Raw genomic sequence first — 21,512 nt, 5'->3', positions numbered from 1 at the left:
ACACTCTAGCGGTCTACAGAGGACGTCCGCTTGCCGTTTCCTGCGACTAAAAACTGCTCGTCTTACCGTATGAATACCAGATGATCATTGTTGCAAACGGAAGAAGAACCACTGACTTTGTCCTATCTGAGAGTGCCACTACTTTACTGAGGAAACGGACACTTGTTAACCAGACACTTCAGTGTACGTGCGAGAAGTTTGTGTCAAACTTAGTGTCGAAACAGCGCATGCAAATAAAAAGTCATTGCCAGTCTTGTGGATTACCACTTGGCAGAACAGCACACAGTTAATTGTAAGGACGTCTAATTCCGACACCTTTTGGTGACTTGAAAAGCTCGTTGTGCGTGCTGCTCGAACGGTGGGGCTTTTGGGAACAACTTTCGAGTTCTGCTAAAACGAGGACTAAAAATTGCTTTCCAAGATGAGCCCCAGAGTTGGAATTTGCTCGCCGGGAAAACTGACTCTTCATATGATAGCTATCTCCTCTCTACTCATCGTTGGTAAGTGCCGCCATTTAAGGAACTCCTCTCATTTCGGATCGCATCAATTTGATTCATTGCGCGACAAAGCGAGTCCCTTTTAATGAACCTCCCGAATAATTTGAAGATTTCTAAATGAAAATGCGGCTTTGATCCAAGCTATGATGTGGTCAAGGATCGGTTTTTTTATTATAGTAAATTGCTTTTGTTGCCTGCATGTGAATTTTAATCAGCAAATAGATGCTGTTCTCATAGACAAGTTCCTATAATTATTGTTATTTTACCTGTAAATCAAAAACCACTTTTCATGTATCTAGAGGGACAGCATGTAGTCCCCTTTGTACTTGTCTAACTGACTGAGTGGTTGACTCCCCCATTGCAGAATGACTTACTCACTGACTGACAGATTCACTCAATGATTGTCACATGTGACCTGGGCAGTGCTATCGTATAGGACCACCCGTAACGCCAACGAAAGGGCTAAATCTGGCCCATTGTGTTGACAACATACATAAAATACTTCCAGTGAATAACCATTCTGAATCAACTGAATAGAACTTTGTGCGTTCTGGTACTAGCTTTTACTATGCTTGTCTTGTTTTAGAAATCGAGCTTGCTCTTTGCTGATCTCTAAACGAGACACTATGATGGATCGAAAACTAAAGCACCTGACAAAAAAATAATCAAGTTTTTGAATGATGTATTATCTCTGTAGGAATTCAGTGACTTATTAATCGTTGGCCACCACAGAATTGCAATATTTCTTTTTAACCCTTTAAGCAAACACCTGTTAATTTCACGCTACATTGATTGATTGAAATTGGACTACTTTATCGCTGTTGCGCTGCTCAGAACTCGATACGCGATTTCGAGTAAGAAGCCAGGTATGAATATTAGAGCGCATACTAGACGAGCCTGACGTGTGCTTGATAACAATTGTCCACTTAATTTCAGAGCATTTAAATTAAGTTTAGGTCAAGAACATTCATGTTATCAATTTTATCTTGCTGTAATACTTTACCACTCTACTGTTACAGCTGTACTGGCATCATGTGAATGGAAGTTGAAAAAAACGAAAACCACACATTGCCGTTTGCTCAGAAAACACCAGAAACCAAGTAACCAGAAAATAGCGCTGGCCAACCGGTTTTCCACTTGAAAATAATGTTAATACCTATTTAAAAAGTATTGAAATCAACAGAATAAGCTGGCTTGACGTTTCGGTCTTAACAAGTTTTCTATTTAAAACTATTTTTAAGTGAAAGACCTCTTCATATGTAGTGTATAAAAGCATAAGTGCAGCCGCAACATCCAATTCTTGTCGATTGCTAGGCCTACAGCGCCCTTTAAGCAATGTTCCACATCAGAAAGCCAATCCATTAAAAACAACCCATCCATTTTCCAACGACTATGTCAAGCACCATTTGGAATCAGTCATCACCGCCATCTGAGAAAGTTCTTTGACCTCTTATCGCGCCCTCAAGGTCATGCGCAGTTTCCACGGGAATGTTCATGACTAATATTAACAAACAGACGAATACCAGCCTGGACAAGCATATGTTTTTAGTTCAAGTTCAATTTGTACTGCGACCTCCATTTTGATATCTGAGGCATGCTTCCGTTTTTACTTGCTATATCCTTGCTTTTGGGGATAGTAATACAACTGAGACATAAATATAGGTTAAATCAAAGTAATTGACTTGAACGGGAGTTGAACCTCCGACCTGTTGAATCTACTGAACTTAGCCACTTTCCCGCTTTTCGTTTGTATCAAATCCAAATTTTACCTCAAATCCACCTGTTTAGCATCTTTCAAATCCAATTTTTTTTTCTCGAGAGGATCCTTTAGCAGAGAAACCATTATAATTTAGCTCTTTTTTTTGTTTTTCAACTAGGAATTTCTCTTTATTATAATAATAATGATTATTCTCTTTACGGGAAATGGGTCATTTGGGGGACATTTTTGTAGACTTGTGCACAACATATTTCCATCTTTAATGTCACCTAACCCCAATATTTCCTGGTCCGATACCCCCACGAAGTTCGTTATATTTATGTGTTGGACCACGAGCAATCGATCTGGCCTGCTTGCGACATTAGGGAGACATCGAAATGTCTCCCTAATGTCCGGTGTCTCCCTAAGGTATAATTGATGACCACAAAATGTCTCTTAAAGGTACAATTAACATATAGTATTTTTATTATTGTTAATTATTTATTATTATTACAATTATATTACTAAATGTATCATTGGGGAGGCACCTTATGGTTATTTTTTTCGATAATAGGGAGACACCGGCTTTTAGAGAGACGCATAACTATCTCCCTATGGCACAGACCCCCTTTAGAGGCAAAATCTTACCGTCGCAATTAGGTTATATTTGTTGCTCGTGGCCTAATTAGTAAAAATACCGAAATTCGTGGAAAAGGACAAGGGAAAATTGAGTTAGGGCACATTTTAAGTTGAAACAATTTTAGTCTCCCTAATCACCCATTTCCCCTTATTGGGTTAGGGCACATTTAAGTTTGAAAAATTTTGTGCACAAGTCTATGGGGATGTCTCCCAAATGTCCAATTCAGGGTAATAGTTATTATTATTATTATTATTTCTCCCCCCCCCGGTACTGAAACCAAGGATTCCTCAAAAGCGCCCAAGGCACCGTATCGCGCAATCCTGAAGAAACATATAGAGAGAAGACAATGAGAAGAAATTACAGTTTTAGAGGTTGGAGGAAAACCCCAGAGGAATATTCGGGGGAAAACCCATGGAATCAGGTAGTGACTGAAAACCCAATCCACATGTGGACCAGGGCAGGAATCGAAACCTAGTCACAGCGGTGGAAGGCGAGGAAACAACCAATGCGCCAACCTGACTCCCCTAAATTACTTCCCTAAAATACCTAAAATCCTTGAAACTTTTTTTTTTTAATCAGTTTTGTTTTGATCAACATTACAAACAAAAGGCCGCAACAACTCCCAAGTTAATACCACAAACCAGAAAAAACACCTAAAACAAACAACAAGCCCATTAGTCAATTAAAACCACAAGTTGATTGACCTCGAAAGGTTGCACGCATATAGCCCATTGCGGAAACCACGAGGTCGCGTCTACGCGCAGGTATAGAGAAATTATAGACTGGAAAAAAGGCTACGACTCACCACTCTTAGGAAACGACGCAGCCTTCCTGTTGTCAAGGCTGGAGTGACGTCAGAGCTTTGTCTAAATTAGATAAAAAAAAGATCTGCAATGTATTTTAGGGAAATAATTTCTCAGTTTATTGCTCTGTCGACAATAAAAGTTTCATAAGAATAGCATTTAAGCGAGCATTTCCATGTAAAGCAATACCATAATATTGTGAATTTTATTGCTTATAAATCTGTGGTTTAGAAACATGATTCTGTTAAATAGTTAACATGTTGGTTTGGTTTTTTCTTTTTGTAAATGCTTGAAAACAGAATCAAGTTGACTTGTTTTTGTTAAATGTCAATTATTGAAAACTTTTTTAAGGGTATATATGTGTGCTTGGCCAGTTTTAAACACTTTATTTAAGACCGGTTGAAGTCTCGATGCTGCTAATTATCCGACCCGAAGGCGAGGGTAATTACCAGAGTCCAGACTCCACTCAGTCTTAAACATGGTGTTTAATACCGGCCAAGCATTTATTCCGAATCATAAATACCTTTTCGGTCAAAAAATCAAAACTTTTCGGTCCAAAAATCAAAAACAAGTGAAAAATTATAACGTTGCAACGATTTTGTTCCAAAAGTTTAGGCCTATTTCATGTTTTATGAAACACCCTTCTGGCTATATTATGGTACATCCATCTCGCGAAAAAGTCGTAAACAACTACTTTATATGGAGATTGGCGAGCGCGTCGCGCGCGCGTACTGCGCGAGTGCCGCAGAACGCAGCTGTGCTGGTGTACTGCGAACTTAAAACTGTGAAATACTCACTCTCGACCAATATGAATCGATTAACTGTCTTAGATATTTACGAACAATAATTGACTGACAAAACGAGTTTGATGAGGTTGTTATTTTGGGAAGCTTTCCAGACTTCGAATGACACTTATTGTTTCCAGCCTTCCTTCCGTTATGACCACATTGCGTGAGCTACCGCCACCTGCACTTTGCCAAAAGTGCCTAATCGAGAAAAAAATATGGCGGAAAAATGTCTCGTCCTGTTTACGCGCCAAAAGAGAGAGCTTGTCCTGTGTTTGACGTCAATGGGTGCTATTTTTAGATGATCCGCGGAAAAATGTGTCTTGTTTGGTAGTTTTCTTTTGTAAACTGATGCATGGCAAAACGAGTCTAATTATAAAGACAAGAGACAAAACCCATTTTCTTTCATTTAAAAAGTGTAAATCAGGAAAAAATGTCATAATAATCATGTATGCGTTCACTACTTTGTCCGATAGTCACAAAATGGTATAAAGCAAATGTTGTTATGTGGTCAACCATAGAAATAGCATACTTAGATGGCCAAAATGATTGTAACTTTGGTTATTGTTGGTGCAAGAGGTACCTTACCCAAACAAATTTGACCAACCTAATTTCGGAAAAGATAAAATTACCATATTTCTTTTAAACAGTTTACAGCCAAAGCGACCCGGTTACGGGGTGCCCGCCCCCGCCGCCACAGGACGGACTCGTGCAGTTTATCAACGGAGTCGACATCAGCACGCACAGTGTGATTGCCTATCCCGTGGACTCCCGTATCACGGCTCAGTGTAGCGACCCCGGGGGTATGCGTCTTACAGGGAACTTGAATGGCCGGGTGTGTAGGGCTGATGGAAAGTGGGGTGGCCAGTCGCCAACTTGTCGTAAGTTTTGATTTGTTGGCTTATTTTCCCGATCCCTTATTGTTTCCAACGGTTTTTGTTTTAAGTTTTGTAAAGGGCTTTACTACTTTTGTTTTTATTTCCTCATTTGTATTTTATCTAATTCTTTATTAACGTGAAAATTAGTTTGATTAAATCTGGTATAATTTGGTGTATAGTTTGTTGGGGTGTGGTTTGGGTTGGGTTGGGTTTTAAGATTGGGGTTGGGTTGGGCTAGACTGGGTTGGGTCGGGTTGGGTTGGGTTAAGATTGGGGTTGGGTTGGGTTGGGTTAAGTTGGGGTTTGGTTGGGTTAAGATTTGGGTTTGGTTTGGTTAGGGTTGGGTTGGGTTGGGTTGGGTTCGGTTCGGTTGGGTTGCTGGGATGGGTTGAATTGGGTTGATTTTGGGTTGGGTTGGGTTGGGTTAGATTTGGTTTGGTTGGATTTGGTTTGGTTGGGTTTGGTTGGGTTGGGTTGGGTTTGGTTGGTTGGTTGAGTTGAGCTGGGTTTGAGTTGGGTTGGGTTGGGTTGGGTTGGGTTGGGATGGGTTGTGTTGGGTTGGGTTGGGTTGTGTTGTGTTGGGTTGGGTTGGGTTGGGTTGAGTTGAGCTGGGTTTGAGTTGGGTTGGGTTGGGTTGGGTTGGGATGGGTTGGGTTGGGTTGGGTTGGGGTTGGGTTGGGTTGGGTTGGGTTGGGTTAGGTTGGGTTGGGTTGGGTTGGGTTGGGTTGTGTTGGGTTGGGTTGGGTTGGGTTGGGTTGGGTTAGGTTGGGATGGGTTGGGTTGGGTTGGGTTGGGGTTGGGTTGGGTTGGGTTGGGTTGGGTTGGGTTGGGTTAGGTTGGGTTGGGTTGGGTTGGGTTGGGTTGTGTTGTGTTGGGTTGGGTTGGGTTGGGTTGGGTTGAGTTGAGCTGGGTTTGAGTTGGGTTGGGTTGGGTTGGGTTGGGTTGGGTTGGGTTGGTTTGGGTTGGGTTGGTTGGGTTGAGTTGAGCTGGGTTTGAGTTGGGTTGGGTTGGGTTGGGTTGGGTTGAGTTGGGTTTTGGTTGGGATGGGTTGGGTTGAGTTGGTTTTTGTATTCAATAGGGGGCATTAAACAATAGAGGACAATAGGGTCGACGATTGACGATCGTTTGGTGGAGGTAATGTTGGTTGGGTTTTTCGAAAATGTTGGCGATTTGCATTACTCTGCTCGAGATAGGATCACCCTTTAAAAGAAGTGAAAAACGACAATTGCAGATAAAATCTCCATTCGCTATAGGGGAAGTCAATCAACAGATCAGCGTCAGTGGGGGCGCTGTCCAGCGCGTCACATCAGCAGGTTCTCTGTCCATCTACGTCACACCAACCACAGACTCGGTAGAGATCCACTGCACGATCGCCCAGAAGACACCGGAGCTGGAGGCCCCACACATTCAGGTAAGAAACAATTTTCGAAGCCCCGGCGGGCCCTGAACCCCACGCCGTAAAATTGTTGAGTCCGACTCGAGTCCGAGTCACAATATCAGGGCCCAATTTCACGCAGCTGCTAAGAACATTTAAAATCCAAACAATTTTCGAGGCCCCGGCGGGCCCTGAACCCCACGCCGTAAAATTGTTGACCAACTTTTTCGGGGACCCCCCCACCGAAAAAATTGTGTTTTTGATCCGCCCTTCGATCAGTGAGAGCAGATATGACTCGACTCAAGTCCCTCATCAGCATTAACACACAAAAAAAAGGTTTTTGCGATATTTGGGTATTTTAGGTGGACAATTCCCGAGTACGGGTTCGTGACATTCGAGGCGATGCTAACCGCGTGGCGATCATGACACTCAACCCCGTCCTAGCAACTGACTCCGGCCAGTTCGGCTGCCGGAAGGCCGTGGCCAACAATCCGCCCACCCATCTACGGATCGATTTCTACGGTAAGGTGTCACGATGTAGCGCCCTCTCTCGTCCATAGGAAGCAGTCAAAGGTCACAATGAGAGACTTTTGAGACATTGGTGGCGGCAAACATACCGGTCCCTTTTAATTGTTACGTCACTTTAAATCTAAAGCACGGATGCTCAATATGATGCAAACAATGGAAAAAGGACCGATTTGTTTGCTGCCACCAACGTCTTAACAGTCCCCCAATTTTTCCATGTTATGGGCGGCACAGTAGTTTAATGTCATACTCCGGACATCGTACTCCTGCCTGGCTTCTCATAAAGAATCAACTCCTTATTGCAATAATGAATTTTATTTTTAGTATCAACGATTGTATAACAGGGCCACCGTACCACAAAATACTAGATCAAAGCAATGTGCACTCCTGCACGTATTTTTCACAATTATTTTCGTGTTGGTAATAAATACTCGTTTCCCTGCTAAAGGATTGTAGACTGTAGTACTATTAATGTGCACGACCTGGTTTCCTTGACCTCGCCTGTGACAAAATATTGTTAACGGGTTTTGTGAAGGGCGCCACCATCGTTGACAAGAGGGCGCTATCTTCATATCCTTGTTTTTTTTTTGTATTTGGTTAAAGAAAAAACTCGTATTTCATCACTGTGTTGTTAACTGGCATCATTAATGGGCCTTATGCACGAGTTGGCCATTTTTGTCGAGTTCCCTGCATGCATTTCATAAATTGTTAACTGTTCAATGAAAAGGTGCCTTACTATCTATGCAGCCTTATTTTACTCTCATTTTTGTTAATCTTGCTTAAAATATTAGTGAATGCTTAATTACCAATATTAAATTATTCATTGGATCGAGCAGACTTGAATTAATGAGTAATTTACTTGCGTGCAATTTTCTTCGCAAGTTCCAAAAATGAAGATTAATTTACCGCACTTTCAATTCCATATGACCGACTCACTCGTGAATACGGCCCATTTCAGCTGTCTTCTTTAAATTTAACAGAGGTCAGTTTGGCGAGCATGGACTGCCCGAGTGACATCGTGCAAGCCACGGAGCCGGGTGAGGCGGTGGCAAGAGTGACTTGGCTGGAGCCTACACTGCACGTACGTGCTTAACCGGTGTAATCATGATTAACAGTTTTTCAATGTGCACCTTAGTCTTCCCTCAAGGCGTTGTGCTGCATTTTTGTAATTATAATCGCCTTCGAATCAACCAAAAGTATTCCGACACTCTGTACGAGTCATAAGGAGTTAGCAAGGTGGCGGCACAAGTTCATCATTTAGTTACTCACCTGTAGAGGGCGTTTGTGTTTGTAGCATGGTGGTACAGGGCGCTATTTACTTATTGTACGTAAACGATGGAACATGCATTTTCCTAACTGTACAAAAGCCTTGAGAGCAAAATAGGGCGATGAGAAACTGGACAATACAGGAGCACTAATGAATTCTTAAAAGAAATTACCTCATTACACACAACGAATTGCAAAAGAAATCAAGGCATACGCAACTAACAAACTCGCACCAACAGAGGGCCTCCTTTCACATTGACCTTTCTTTCAACCTTGCAGACGGCCATTGGGATAACCGAGTACAACAAGACGCACTCACCAGGGGACGAATTTCCCATCGGAGAAACAACGGTCGTGTACACTTCTGACACTGATGGGAACGAGGTTGACATTTGCAGATTCACGGTCACCGTAATTGGTAAGGGCGCCCTCTAGGGGCAACTCCTGTAAATGTATTGAGAAAGTTCGTCATCCTCAGTAATGCCTTGATTTCAGAAGAAGTTTTAATTTATACTCACATTGGTTTTTTTCAATATTCAGATGAGGAAAACCCAACTTTTATTTCGTGTCCTGATGACGACATCGAGGTGCGCACGGACACGGGCGTTGCTACGGCCGTGGTCACGTGGGAACCCATCGTTGCCCTTGACAACTCCCGCGTCGTTTCGGCGCCTGCGGGGAACTACCAGTCCGGCGTGGCTTTTCCCGTAGGGGACACGCTGGTCTCGTTCGTGGCTCGGGACAAATCGGGCAACGTGGAATTCTGCAACTTCACAGTCTCCGTTAAAGGTTGGATAAAAAGCTGTCGTAACAAATACTTTCGTTCCAAAAATAAAAAAGTCAATAACTAGACGTTGCCAACCATTTTGTTCAACAATTTTACTTCATGTTTTATGAAACACCCCTCTGAATAATATGAAATGTCCCTCTACAACTCCTTACCTTATAAGGAGATTGGTGTGCGCGTCGCACGTACTCCGAAGGATTGCCCAAAAAGAAACATTTCTTGTGTCTAGGGCAACTTTTTATTCTATATCTATGGTCTAGGGGCTCTCCTAGACTAGGCTCTCCTAGAACTGCTGGGCACTACTAAAAAAATTCTTAAAAAACCCAGAGGAATGGTTGTTTTCATTGAACACAAACAACTTGCCGGCACACATTACCAAAATGTGGTGATCATCTTTCAAAATAACGAGTGATCGTGGAACTGATCGTGAAACAGTTGTTCACCCCTCATGAATTGATTTGAATCTTCTCTTTATTATCATCTCGCAACTCCCTCCAGACCTTGAGCCGCCGGTCGTCCACAACTGCCCCCAGCCCGTCACGGCCAGCCTGACTGCCCAGTCCATGGACTCAATACGAGTCAACTGGACCGAACCCAACGTCACGGACAACACGGGGAGGTATAGTCTGGTCAACTCGCACGCGCCGGGAGACTTGTTCAACTTCGGCATCACTGATGTCTCTTACATCGCGCGGGACACGTTCGGAAACGAGAACTTTTGTGTATTTCAGGTTATCGTTCTTGGTAAGGGTACGCGCCACTGATTTCTATTATACGGACTGGACAGCGTACATTGTCGCTTTTTGACCAGTTCGCCCCCAGTCTTCCAAACATGGCCGATACGAACCATTGAAACCTCGTGAGATTTTGCGGGTGCTTGGTACCACACTTGCAACTCTTTGGTCCCCCAATTTGCAGTTGAAACACGTCAGGTTCAATACCAATGGTAATCAATCATAGAGAACTATCAAAAATATCAAAAAAATGTCTCAGTTCGAAGCCATTTCAAATGGGACCTCCGGGTTTTACGTAGTAGAGCGCATGCGTCTGTGTGCAGCCATATTAACCAGCCATAGTTCCTTTTTTAAGGAACTTATTTCTTATAAATTTCAAGGTTCCTTTCTGATTGTTACGTCAAGAATGTGTGCAAAATAACACTTTCCTTGGATATATATATTTTTAAACTGATGTTTGTTTGTAACAGATGAAGTCTCGCCTACGTTTTCGGACTGCCCAGCCAGTCAGACCCGGTACCTAGGCCGCAACGAGTCCGAGGTACCGGTGTACTGGAACCAACCGCTCCCCGGGGACAACATCGATATCGTCGGCCCGACCGTACCGTCGCACACGCCCGGCCAGCGGTTCGGTCTCGGGACCCACACGGTGACATACACCGCCTCGGACCCGGCTGGGAATAACGGCACGTGCAGCTTCAACGTGACGGTCAAGATAGGTGGGTGGACTTGCTGTGGGTGCGTTCGTTTAGCTCACCCGGGTCGACACGGGTCAGCCCCGTGCCGTTCGATGAGATCTCACGTCATTCTCGGGCTCACCCGGGTCAGCCACCCGCACAGACCCTGCTCGTGGAGCAGAGTCAGTGGTGGAATCAGTATCTGAAACTAAAACCCAGTCCAAAACTGGCATTTTGTCAGTGGCTACGACCGCGGCTATCTACGGACAACACGTGAGGATCGTGATGGCCCTCGGTTGAGTGTTCGATTAGCCCGGATGTCCGTGCTCCCCCCGTGTGCCTTTACCAGAGTCGATCCGGTTGAGCTACTCGAACGCACCCAGTAAGCAGGAAATAAAATGCTTAGCGATTCAACAGAGTACCAGTCAAAGACAGTGTACATCACACGCTGGTATTGGCTGGTACCCTACGGTCAAACTTGTTGGGGCTGCAAAGCACATGTAAATTAGGGGCCTAACGATGAACGTAAAATAGACGAAGCTGGTCATCGGCAACACACGCCATGCAAAGTACATCACTATTCACTGGTTCTCTGCTGAGTTTCGCTGGTTTACATATTTTGCTGAGCAATAGTTTAATATTAAGCTGTGCTTCACTCACGCAACATACTCTCATGGCATTTTTTGGGCAGTCAGGTTGGCGTAGCGGTTCTTTCCTCGCCTTAGTCCATCGCTGTGACCCGGGCTCGAATCCCGCCTGGACCAACATGTGCATTGGGTTTTCAGTCCCTACCCGATTCCGTGGGAATTTTCCTAAAATATCATTCTGGGGTTTTCCTCCCACTTTAAAAACTGTAATTTCTTCTCATTGTCTTCTCTCCACAGGTTTCTTTAGGCTTGCGAGCTACAGTACCTATTGGGCGCTTTTGAGGAATCCTTGGTTTCATTACCAGAAATAAATAACAGCAATAGAATGGCATTTAACATACGACCGTTTTCTTCTCAGAAAGATATCTTAATTTGCTTGGCAGATTTCAGTGCATAGCTGAGCAGGTACCTACAATTGGCCAAATTAAAGTGCCTAATTAGAAACACAAACACCTCGCTTGCTTCACAAAACCAGTCGCTTGTTTTGGATAATGTCGTGGTATTACTTATGTCGTAGTTTTGTTTTCTCAACACAGCCCAATGTCAGGCAGAGATCACTCCATATTCTGAGGGGATTTTGACTTGGACATCCGCCCTTCCGCACGATCTGGTGCCTTCACGCGAGCGATGCTCCGTCTATACTGAAAACGGTAAATATACTCTAAAACAGATTGGTTAAATAAATTGGTTGAAATAACCAACAAGTGGGTAATATGTGTCCACCCAATCGATTGGTTAGACACATTTTAACCAATTGTTGGTTATTTGAACCAATGATTGGTTATGTTAACCAATCTTAAGAGGCTGTATATATATATTTAACATGAAAACATGAAGATGTGAAACAAAATAAATGTGAATGGCGATTTTACCTTTCTTTCGTTCTTAAGCTTTTTCACAACATTTCTGGTTAACTGAACAAGCTCCAAAACACGTTCAACATTCACAAACTGGACATTCTTGTGTGCATGATTTACACATTCGAACAGCTCACATCGTGGCAACATCTTGTGCATGCGAACTGGCGTTGACTTCCTTCTTCCTTCCTCGCCCAAATGAGTCTCATTTCAAATCGTTCCGTTGTAGCTGGCAGCATACGTGCATTGCGTGAGTGCGTACCGGACGAGAATCGGGGTGCGGTGTGGCGTGAGCCGAGACTTAACGACTGTGGTGCGGTCAGAGACTCAGTCGATCTAGACGATCTCCGGAAGGTACGTAAACAAGTCTGCAGAGCATGCGCAGTCTGCGTTCGTTGGCGATTTTGTGACACTTGGTGGCAGCAGCTACATATCAATTAACCTCCACTCAAATTAAGCTATATTTTTAAGCTTAATGAACAATTAAGAGTGATTAATGATTAAAAGAGAAGCAATGATTTTTCTAGTAAATACTCGTAATTACTCAATTTATCAGTCATTTTGAGTGCTGTGGGCCTACCTGATATCAACGCGCATGCGCGTCGATAACGCACTTTATCAAGATAGCGAGGATGTCAAATTTAATAACGAATACTTTTGACCTTTGACACCAACAGGTTTCCATTGGTGAAGGGAACGTCATGGAGGTTTCCCAGGCCGTAGCCAAGACTGTCTCAAACATGACGTCAGAGCTCGCAGACAACCTCGAACCCGTCGCCAGCATCTTGCAGAATATAGTCGAGGCAGGGTCGCCGTTACTTGAGGTAACGATCATGATAAAAAAAGTCGCCTTCGGGCTGCAAACGGATATAGCTCAATATTGTATTAAAAAATTGACAATTATTTATTGACATTTTTTAAATTTCCTGTCACCAATTATAGGTTACAAAAGCTGTTATTGAAACAGTCAACAGCGTTATTACGTCAGTCAGCGAGCATGACGTCACCTACAGTGCATCGACGGGCGAGGAAGCGCCCTCAAGCAGTAGGGCCTCCTCCAGCATTGTCCAGTCTCTTGAAGCTCAAATCTCATTGGTTACACGTGACCTCAACTTTCTGGAGGTCACGGAACGCAGTCTGGCTGTCAACGTCGTCACGCTGCAGCCCTACCAACAAGACGAGGAAACCCAGTTCTTGTCCGTATTGGACGCGGATGACCCAGACACCTCCATTCTGCAGGACGGGGGTGTGCGGATCGTACCAAAAAGAGAGAGGGGGGACTCCCGTGGTATGTCGTGGCCGATCGACACAGCAATAACCATGCCGGCTGATATTGGAACTGCAGTGGCAAATAGTCTCGGATTTGGTAAAAAAAATATGTAATTTTCAAATGAGTTCACTAATTAGACATTCGTGACAAAAAGTTATTGTTCATCGGGTCAGTCTGCCACGAATGCTTTGTACCATTTAAAGCTTTTAGTGTGTTTTGTACTTTTTTTGAACAAACACTGAATCCGGAAAAAGCAATTTTCCCGTAGGCTCGGTGTTTACTTTTAAATATCAAGGTTAGTGAGTCAGTGCAGTACACACACGCCAACCGCAACCGCACAGACGTGGGTTCGAGGCTAACCACAAAAACAACTTAATGATGTTGTCTCAACGGATTCATAGGGGCTACGTCACAAACAGTTCGGAAGTCTCATCTGAAAAAAACCAAAAACATTTCCGCTGGTCTAGATTGGGTCACCGTTTCCTCAAATCCAGTTTATACACCTATTTTATTGCTACCGCCTTCCTTGTTCTGCGGATGCTTATTTGTTTTAATATGAACAGCATTAGGTTTTATTTGGTTGTAACTATAGTTGGTACGTACTGAGCTATGACAAATGTTGACGTCATTATGAGGGACAGTCATAGCCCGAATTTAAATGAGGTCATGATAACGTCATCACGCGTGCCACCTGATATCACCTTGGAGATACATAATTCAAAGCCCTATCAGAACGTAAACACATGCCATCATTTCCCAATAATTATCCACTCAACTAGACATCCTTCATGGATGGAGCTTACATGTTTACTTGAAACTATAATTACATGTCACCTGTCACAACAAAAAATGCCGATCGATCGCTGTCGATTGAGGACGCTGTTGATTGAGGGCGCTGCAAGTTTGTCAATTTGTTCGCACGCCTTTTTCTTGTCAGGGAGTCCAGTGCCGCTACGTATAAGCTTCGTCATGTACCAGAGCGACGGCCTGTTTCCCGCGAAGAACGCCAGCCGCGTGCTCGCTTCCCGGAATACTTCCGGTGACTATTTCACTTCCGGTCGTGTCATCTCTGCCACCGTTGAGGGCGTTCAGCTGCGGAACCTGTCTCAGCCGGTGGTCGTGGAATTTACTCCTCACCAGGTTTGTGGAATTTAGAGACTTGTGATTTTAATTTCTACCTCAATCATTTATTCAATTTGAATTAAATTATGATAGTAATATTTCAACTTGCAACTATTTAATTATTCTAATGACGTTTTCTTCTTTTGCATATTTTTGGTTTAATTGAAGGACTGGAATGAGTCTATTGGAGTTGCGCAGTGCGTGTTCTGGGATTTTAGTCTGGACAACGGCACTGGTGATTGGTCGTCAGACGGATGCACGTACGCTGGGTTCAAGGATGGCCGTATCATATGCCATTGTTACCATCTCACAAACTTCGCTGTGCTTATGGTAGGTGATGCTTTAACCGCCTAGTCTTGATTCAGGTCTGAGATTAAATAAGCCCCATGAAAATTCCATAAAAGTCATTTAAAACTAAAAAAACATAAACCCTGCATCTTTTATTAGTGATTGATAACAAAGTTAACTTGGGGGTCAGTCTTGGTGTAGAAAACTTCACTTTTACACGAAGCCGAAAGTGAAGTTTCAGTAAATAAGTGCGAGTGCACAATAAGCTGTGGTCGTGTTGTAAGAAGTCTTGCATGAAATCGATCAAAATGATCCCTGCCAGAGCTGAAAAAAATGCGACGCCGAAAAATGCGAAGCATGGCACATATGGAACACCATATTTTTGGTCAATTCTCGGGACAGACAGACCGACCGACCGACTGACAACCAAGTGACATGTAGAATATCCTGTCAGAGCTTTAAAAATACCAATCTCAGTTTTAGCTATTGTTCTCTATATGTGTCTATTGCGCATGCTCAAAATCACGTGAGCACAGCTTGTACAACTACCAACCCAATCGTCGTCACAAATTATTCAAATAAAAATATAAATATGATGGAACTTTATCAGATTTTTTCCCCTTTTTTTCCCTTATAGGGCATGAAGGATGAATCTCTACCACCAGTCGCGCAGTTCCTTCTGGATTTCATCAGCGCAGTTGGCTGCGCTCTGTCGATAGGGGGCGTCTCTCTGACTCTGTTTACGTTTGTTGTGTTTGGGTAAGGGACATTATCAGTGCAAGTAAAAGACTGAAAGCTCCTCCTTGCATTTCAACAAAAAATAGATTTCTTTTTTATCATGTATTTTTTTCCCATTTTTTTTCCATTTTTCCATTTTCCCCCAAATAGTTCGATATTACTTGTTCCATAACTGAACGTGCCACGTACGTGGGCAGATGTTTTACTTTTTTGTTCGACGTCGCGTCCAAAAGTGACTATTTTTTGTTTAGCCAGAAAAATAATAAATAAAAAAACAAATTCTATTTTTTCGGTTAAAATTAAAACAAAAAACGTGTGAGCAGCTACAAAACACTATTTTTTTTACACAGATGATAAAACGGGAAATTACTACTTGTTTTAATCAGATTAATCTGTCCGATTATTTTGGCAGAAATTTGCGCGCCACCCGTTCCCGCCAAATCCTGATGCATCTGTGTATGGCCCTGCTGTGTCTCTACGTGGCTTTCCTAGCGGGCATCGACGCCACGAACAACGGGGCCATCTGCACTGCCGTCGCGGCCGTCATCCACTACTTCACGCTCGCCTCCATGTGCTGGATGGGGGTCGAGGCACGCAATATGTACCTCCTCCTCGTCCGGGTCTTCAAGGGGAGGGAGTCCAGGTTCATGCTCAAGGCTTGCACCTTCGCCTGGGGTGAGTCTTTTACGGGTTATCCAATGGCATGCCATTTCAGAGCTTAGATAAAAGAAAGAAAAGAGAACATTTTACTACAGTCTTGAATCTTGGAAGAAAGAACCCCAGAGATTTTGCATCAATCCCGAAATTTGAGGATATTTCTACTTTTACAAACTGAAAGAATAAATTGTCGCTAAAAAGAAAAAAATCTTTTCCCCCTCGTTCAGGTACACCGCTGATTATCGTCGCCGTCACGTTCGGTGTTACTTTCCCGATGGGAACATACCGTCACGACGATTTGTAAGTATAAAGAACCGTACACGAAACAGCCGTAGACAAATCGGATCAAACAGCCGTAGACAATCGGGAGCTGCTGACAAATTGGGTCATTAACCAACCCTGATTTATGACTTGTGATTGTATTAAATCTTCACCACGCGTATACAACTCCCATCTGCTCGGGCATGCCTACCGGTGTAGCATGAAATTTGGACTCCACGATATACAGTCTTATGGTTGTATTGCGCATGCCCCAGTGAACGCACAGTTCACGAGGTGAGGGTTAGAGCCACAGTAAATGGAAAGAGATTTCATAGGAGTCCAAATTTTATATGACACCGGGACCGCGTGTACGTTTCCTTAAAGTTCAATGACACAATTGGGCATGTTGGATTTAATTTCCCCCCCCCCCAAATGAAATGAAGACATCATTTTAAGAATGATGGAGTTTAGATTTCTGGGAATAATAAACACTTTGACATTCCGCCAAATGTCACAGCCCCAGGAGCTAATTTAAAGCCCGCCTTTTATGTCAACATGCAACGGTCGTTTGTCACTCGACAGTTTACAGCAGAGTATCTCCGCATACCACGGCCAGTATCATACAAACCCGATGTCTCGTTCTTCTCAACAAAGTGCAGGCCAACTTTAATTTTAATTTCCCATATCCCGCGCTGTGAAGAAAATTGAAAATTGAAGTTCTATCTCTTGTTGTGAATATTGTTCAGCTGCTGGGCTCTCTATTGTAGCAGTCACGTTGTTTATTCTGCACAAATTTGCAAGCGACAATAGAAACGGCAAAAAATGGTGATTCGTAATTGGGAAGTGTGAACTAAACGGGCGTTGGGTGATGAGCGCATACAGTGTCCAAAACCGGACAGGCTAAAAAAAAAAAGAACCGATGTCAGAGAGCTGTATTTGTTGGTTGTAAAAACTCGTAAGTCATGGGTGAATATATGGATAGGCCCTAAATATTTAGATTATGGATAAATAATTACTCTTCATCATGTAAATAAAGAAAAAGAACCGATTCAAATTGGCACCCTACAGAATTGAGCAGTACTGCTGAACTTCAAGCCAAACGTTGGTCAAGATATGAACATGTCGATTATTTTTGGCCAATATCTTCCCAACTTTGGAAAACCTTTACTTGAATTTAATAACAACAGTTACTTTCATTACAATTGAGGAGTACAATCGCAGTATATCCAAAATTCTTTCGCTAACTATTTTTTTTCTATTTTGTGGTTTATTCTTCTGCGGTTATTGTAATAATCAATAGTTTCTGGTTTTTTTGCAATTATTTTCTCAAGAGTTGGTAAAATTTTACTCGAATTAAAGTTGTGGTAATTCCATACAAAAGGAGCGGTCAGCGACGGATGGGGGGGGGGGTGCGGCAACGGGGGCCATGCCCCCCTACCCACCCACCTAAAAAAAAGAAACCCATTTTTTTAAAATCACTTTAAAAGGCGCAAGAAGGCAGCAACTGCGTAGATCATTAAAATTGCGCCACAATGCACCAATGCGACGAAGAATCCTGCCCCCCATTGCTTTTCATATTAAATTCGGGGCGGAACATTTTTGTACCGACTCTTTCGGGGAACAAAAACAATGTTGGTCCCCCCCCCCCAAATGTGTTCTGGATCCGCCCTTGGGAGCCGAAGAACAACATTGCCCAACATGTTTCGGAAACGTTTATTTTTATAGGGAATGAATATTGTCCTGTTTTTTTTTCTGATTTGTGTTTGTGTTTTTTTAAAAAAATATTTCTTTGTGCAGTTGCTTCCTGTATGTTGGCCCCGCCCAGTACTACGGCCTCCTGGTACCAATCGCGCTGGTTCTCCTCCACAACCTGGTGACCTTTGTCCTCGTGGTGCGCAGCCTCGTTAAGAACGACATGGGAGACGCGGTCAACAAGCAGCGGACCCAACTCCAAAAGCTCTCCTCTCGGTTGCAAAACGCCGTGTGCATGTCCGTCCTACTCGGGTTGTCCTGGGCGTTCGGGTTCCTGTCCATAACTCTGGGTACCTTTGTCTACCAGCTCATCTTCTGCCTTGCCAACTCGGTCCAGGGCTTCTTGGTGTTTGTCCTGTTCTGCGTCCGTTCGACTGATGTCCGCAAGGCCTGGCGTAAGGCCCTCCCCATTGAGTGCAACCTCCGCGGTCAGACCTACAAAATCCAGGAGCGGGCGCGCAAGAGCGTCTTCGCCGTCGATAAGTGGAATTGCCCGGCCAAGCTCTCGGAGGAAGACGGTCCGGGCTTGGACATCTACATGTACACGAGCTGGTCCGGGGACGGTAGCAGCCGTTGGGAGGAGAGTAAATACATCTCTTACACGTCACAGATGTCACAGGTTAGCAACGGGACAAATGTCATTCGGCCGTTCAGCATTTACAGCTCGGAGAACGGCACTGTGGGAAGGAAAAAGCACAGCTTGTTTTGAGCATGTTTACGGCAGCCATTTTAGATGGAGCTTTCACTATTGGTTTTAATTCAAAGCAGCAACATCACACTTCAACTTATAACTTAAAGCTTTGTGTAGCATTTATTTGTATTGTACAACAAACAGTCCTTTGATGGTTAATAGGACGAGCCTAATGCTGCAACAGGCTGGAGCTGATGTGCAGTTCCCATTTGTTTTATACCTTGACGCATTGCACACACTGGGAACCAGACGCTTATCTTGAACTGATGGTTTGAGCTGGTTCCCGACACCCCGTGGCACGTTAGCCACGCAATTAAGTCAAGCTCACGCGGAATACCAGTGGGACGGCACCAATCGCATAGACTTGAGCGTAAAATGGTTGAACTATAGTGTGAACACATTATAACCTTTGATTGGACGTTATTGTCTCGTAATTTTCATGAAATCACCCTTCATTTCATGTATTTCACTTCTGACTAGGAAAATTAAAGAATTCTTGAGGAACAGGTCAAATTTTAATGTTCAGTTTGCGAATCTAGTGTAATATTACAAATTTCACCGACGTTTTCAAGGACCAACTGCCAAACAGATATGAAATAATGGTGTCTTTGCCAAAAGACGTGTGTAAATATGTAGATATTTTTGATATTCTTTTCAAGTAATCCTTTTTTAGTCTCTTTTGTAAACTTTTGTACTGACTCTAAAATATAATTAGAATTAAACAAAGAGCATCATTTTCAAGATAGTACTTTAAGTCTCTAACAATAAGTAGGCGTACATGTTCATATTTGAAAAAGAATTGAAATGTTAGTCAGATTTTTTTCTCGGTAAGGGACACTAAAGTGTAGTGGCTCTTTCATAATCGGCCAAACGCTCTTACGTCACCAAGTCACGTGCGCCGAGGAAACGACGCCCTTTGACCTGGTGACGTCATGTTGGGTGTGTTCAGAAACAATGCGACTACTAATCAGTACTGCTACTAATATCAGAATAGCATAGTGCAGAGTTGTAGGCCTACATGCGCTAGAATTTATTTGTGCTCTTTCGTGTTTCTTAAGCTTTGAGTCGACAGATGGAGCTCTTAACTTTGGTGATGTTTGGTTGTAAATAAACAAAATGTTAATATTGAAAGCTGCTTGCTTAATAGTGTGGTCAAGTTAATTTGAATTCGTGATCTGTTATCGCAGTTTTTTTTCTGTGTCCGAATTTGTTTTACCTTGTCAAAATATCACACGTTTCCTGTACTGGTACCACGTTAGTCATTCCCTCACACGTTTGATTTCCTGTTATTTTTTTTAAGAAGGCGGTTGGGGTACAGACCGGTACAGCTCTCTGAACGATATAATTGTGGTTTGGCAGTCGAGCGTGATGACTGAGAGAAATCATACGGTAATTTGATATTTTTAGAATTAGACATTTGGAAATTTCGGATTAGTTGGAAATGCTTTGCGGCTTTACGTGGTCGGGTATTTATATCTGTTTGCGGTCATACGATACAAAAAGTAAAAATGCGTCAATTGCTTCCTCTTTAGTCTTTAGACTGAAATGTGCTGATCTTTTCCTGTAAATCAAATTTTCAAAAGTTTTAAAGGGCATGCAATGTAATTTTATTAATGCAGTTCTTCAAAATGCACCATTGTGTCCCATTCAACCTTATTTTCAATTTTTATTTTCCATTTGCAAGGGTGTTTTGGTGCCTTTTTTGTTTTTATGCTGATGTGAATTTCAATATTCATGAGCAAAACTGTGATGTCATTCGGGGCAGAAACCTCAATGTTACGCTCATGTGCAAATGGGACACCGTGCAGGACCAGTCTATTTCCTACCAGTTTCGTTATCAACAGGATCTCATTGGTAATTTCCCCAGCGGTCAAGGAGATATACCAGCCAAGCAAGCAACAGTGATATCCACCTTTTTAGAAAACAACACTCCTTTTGTGAGGGAATTCTTACAATCCTATGTGAGAATCGGCCGAATTGTTATTGAAAAATAACTGACCAATTTTTACGACAGAAGGCCTTGGCATTTGATAAATACCTGACGCGCCCCCGTGTTTTTCTTTAATCTTCTAAAGGTTTATGAGAAATCCTATTAAGACTGTCTTCAATCATGGACCCTTTTTTCATTCTGCAAAATTAATTTTCTCTGGGGATTGTCTCGGGGAACAGAGCTCTTTGTTATAATTTACGAGAGAGAGGTAATACCTTTGTGGATTTGATTGAGTATTAATTAATTGACTGCAGCCGAAGGTCCTTTGAATTTCTATACCGTTTTCCTGCAGCTGCAGACGAATCACTCAAGAAAGCTGTTAAAAGATTTAGGTCAAGGGTACACTGATTTGAAGAAGAAGTATAAAAGCTGTGTTTTATTCAGAAAAATAGTAAAAGTCATTTAAAAAGAGACTAAGTATTAAACAAGCGCTAGTGCCTAATAAACTATGGCCCTCATTTGAATAGACGCGCATGCAAATCGATCGAGGCCAAAGGGCGCGTTCCGAAATCTTTCGCCAAGAGTGAATTTACTAACGACGGCATTGCATTTGGTCCATGTTCGGCCAGTTGGAAT

At 42.9% G+C, this 21,512-nt stretch overlaps 1 protein-coding gene across 1 annotated transcript; it reads left to right on the top strand.

The window, feature by feature from the left end:
* LOC119724848 lies at positions 1 to 20,077 on the top strand. The gene is made up of 19 exons (XM_038196119.1): positions 1 to 500; positions 5,072 to 5,302; positions 6,553 to 6,710; positions 7,037 to 7,196; positions 8,180 to 8,280; positions 8,745 to 8,883; positions 9,006 to 9,254; positions 9,751 to 9,996; positions 10,457 to 10,705; positions 11,847 to 11,960; positions 12,397 to 12,521; positions 12,845 to 12,991; positions 13,110 to 13,533; positions 14,375 to 14,577; positions 14,728 to 14,889; positions 15,485 to 15,606; positions 15,998 to 16,260; positions 16,470 to 16,542; positions 18,301 to 20,077. The coding sequence occupies exons 1-19, from the start codon at positions 422 to 424 to the stop codon at positions 18,962 to 18,964; spliced, it is 3,909 nt and encodes a 1,302-aa protein (XP_038052047.1). The 5' UTR covers positions 1 to 421; the 3' UTR covers positions 18,965 to 20,077.
* The last annotated feature ends 1,435 nt before the right edge of the window (positions 20,078 to 21,512 follow it).

The sequence above is a fragment of the Patiria miniata genome, unplaced genomic scaffold, assembly GCF_015706575.1.
Source record: "Patiria miniata isolate m_02_andy unplaced genomic scaffold, ASM1570657v1 HiC_scaffold_18, whole genome shotgun sequence".
Taxonomy (NCBI): domain Eukaryota; kingdom Metazoa; phylum Echinodermata; class Asteroidea; order Valvatida; family Asterinidae; genus Patiria; species Patiria miniata.
Note: the sequence above shows the minus strand (reverse complement) of the source record. Positions and strands in the feature narration are given on the sequence as shown.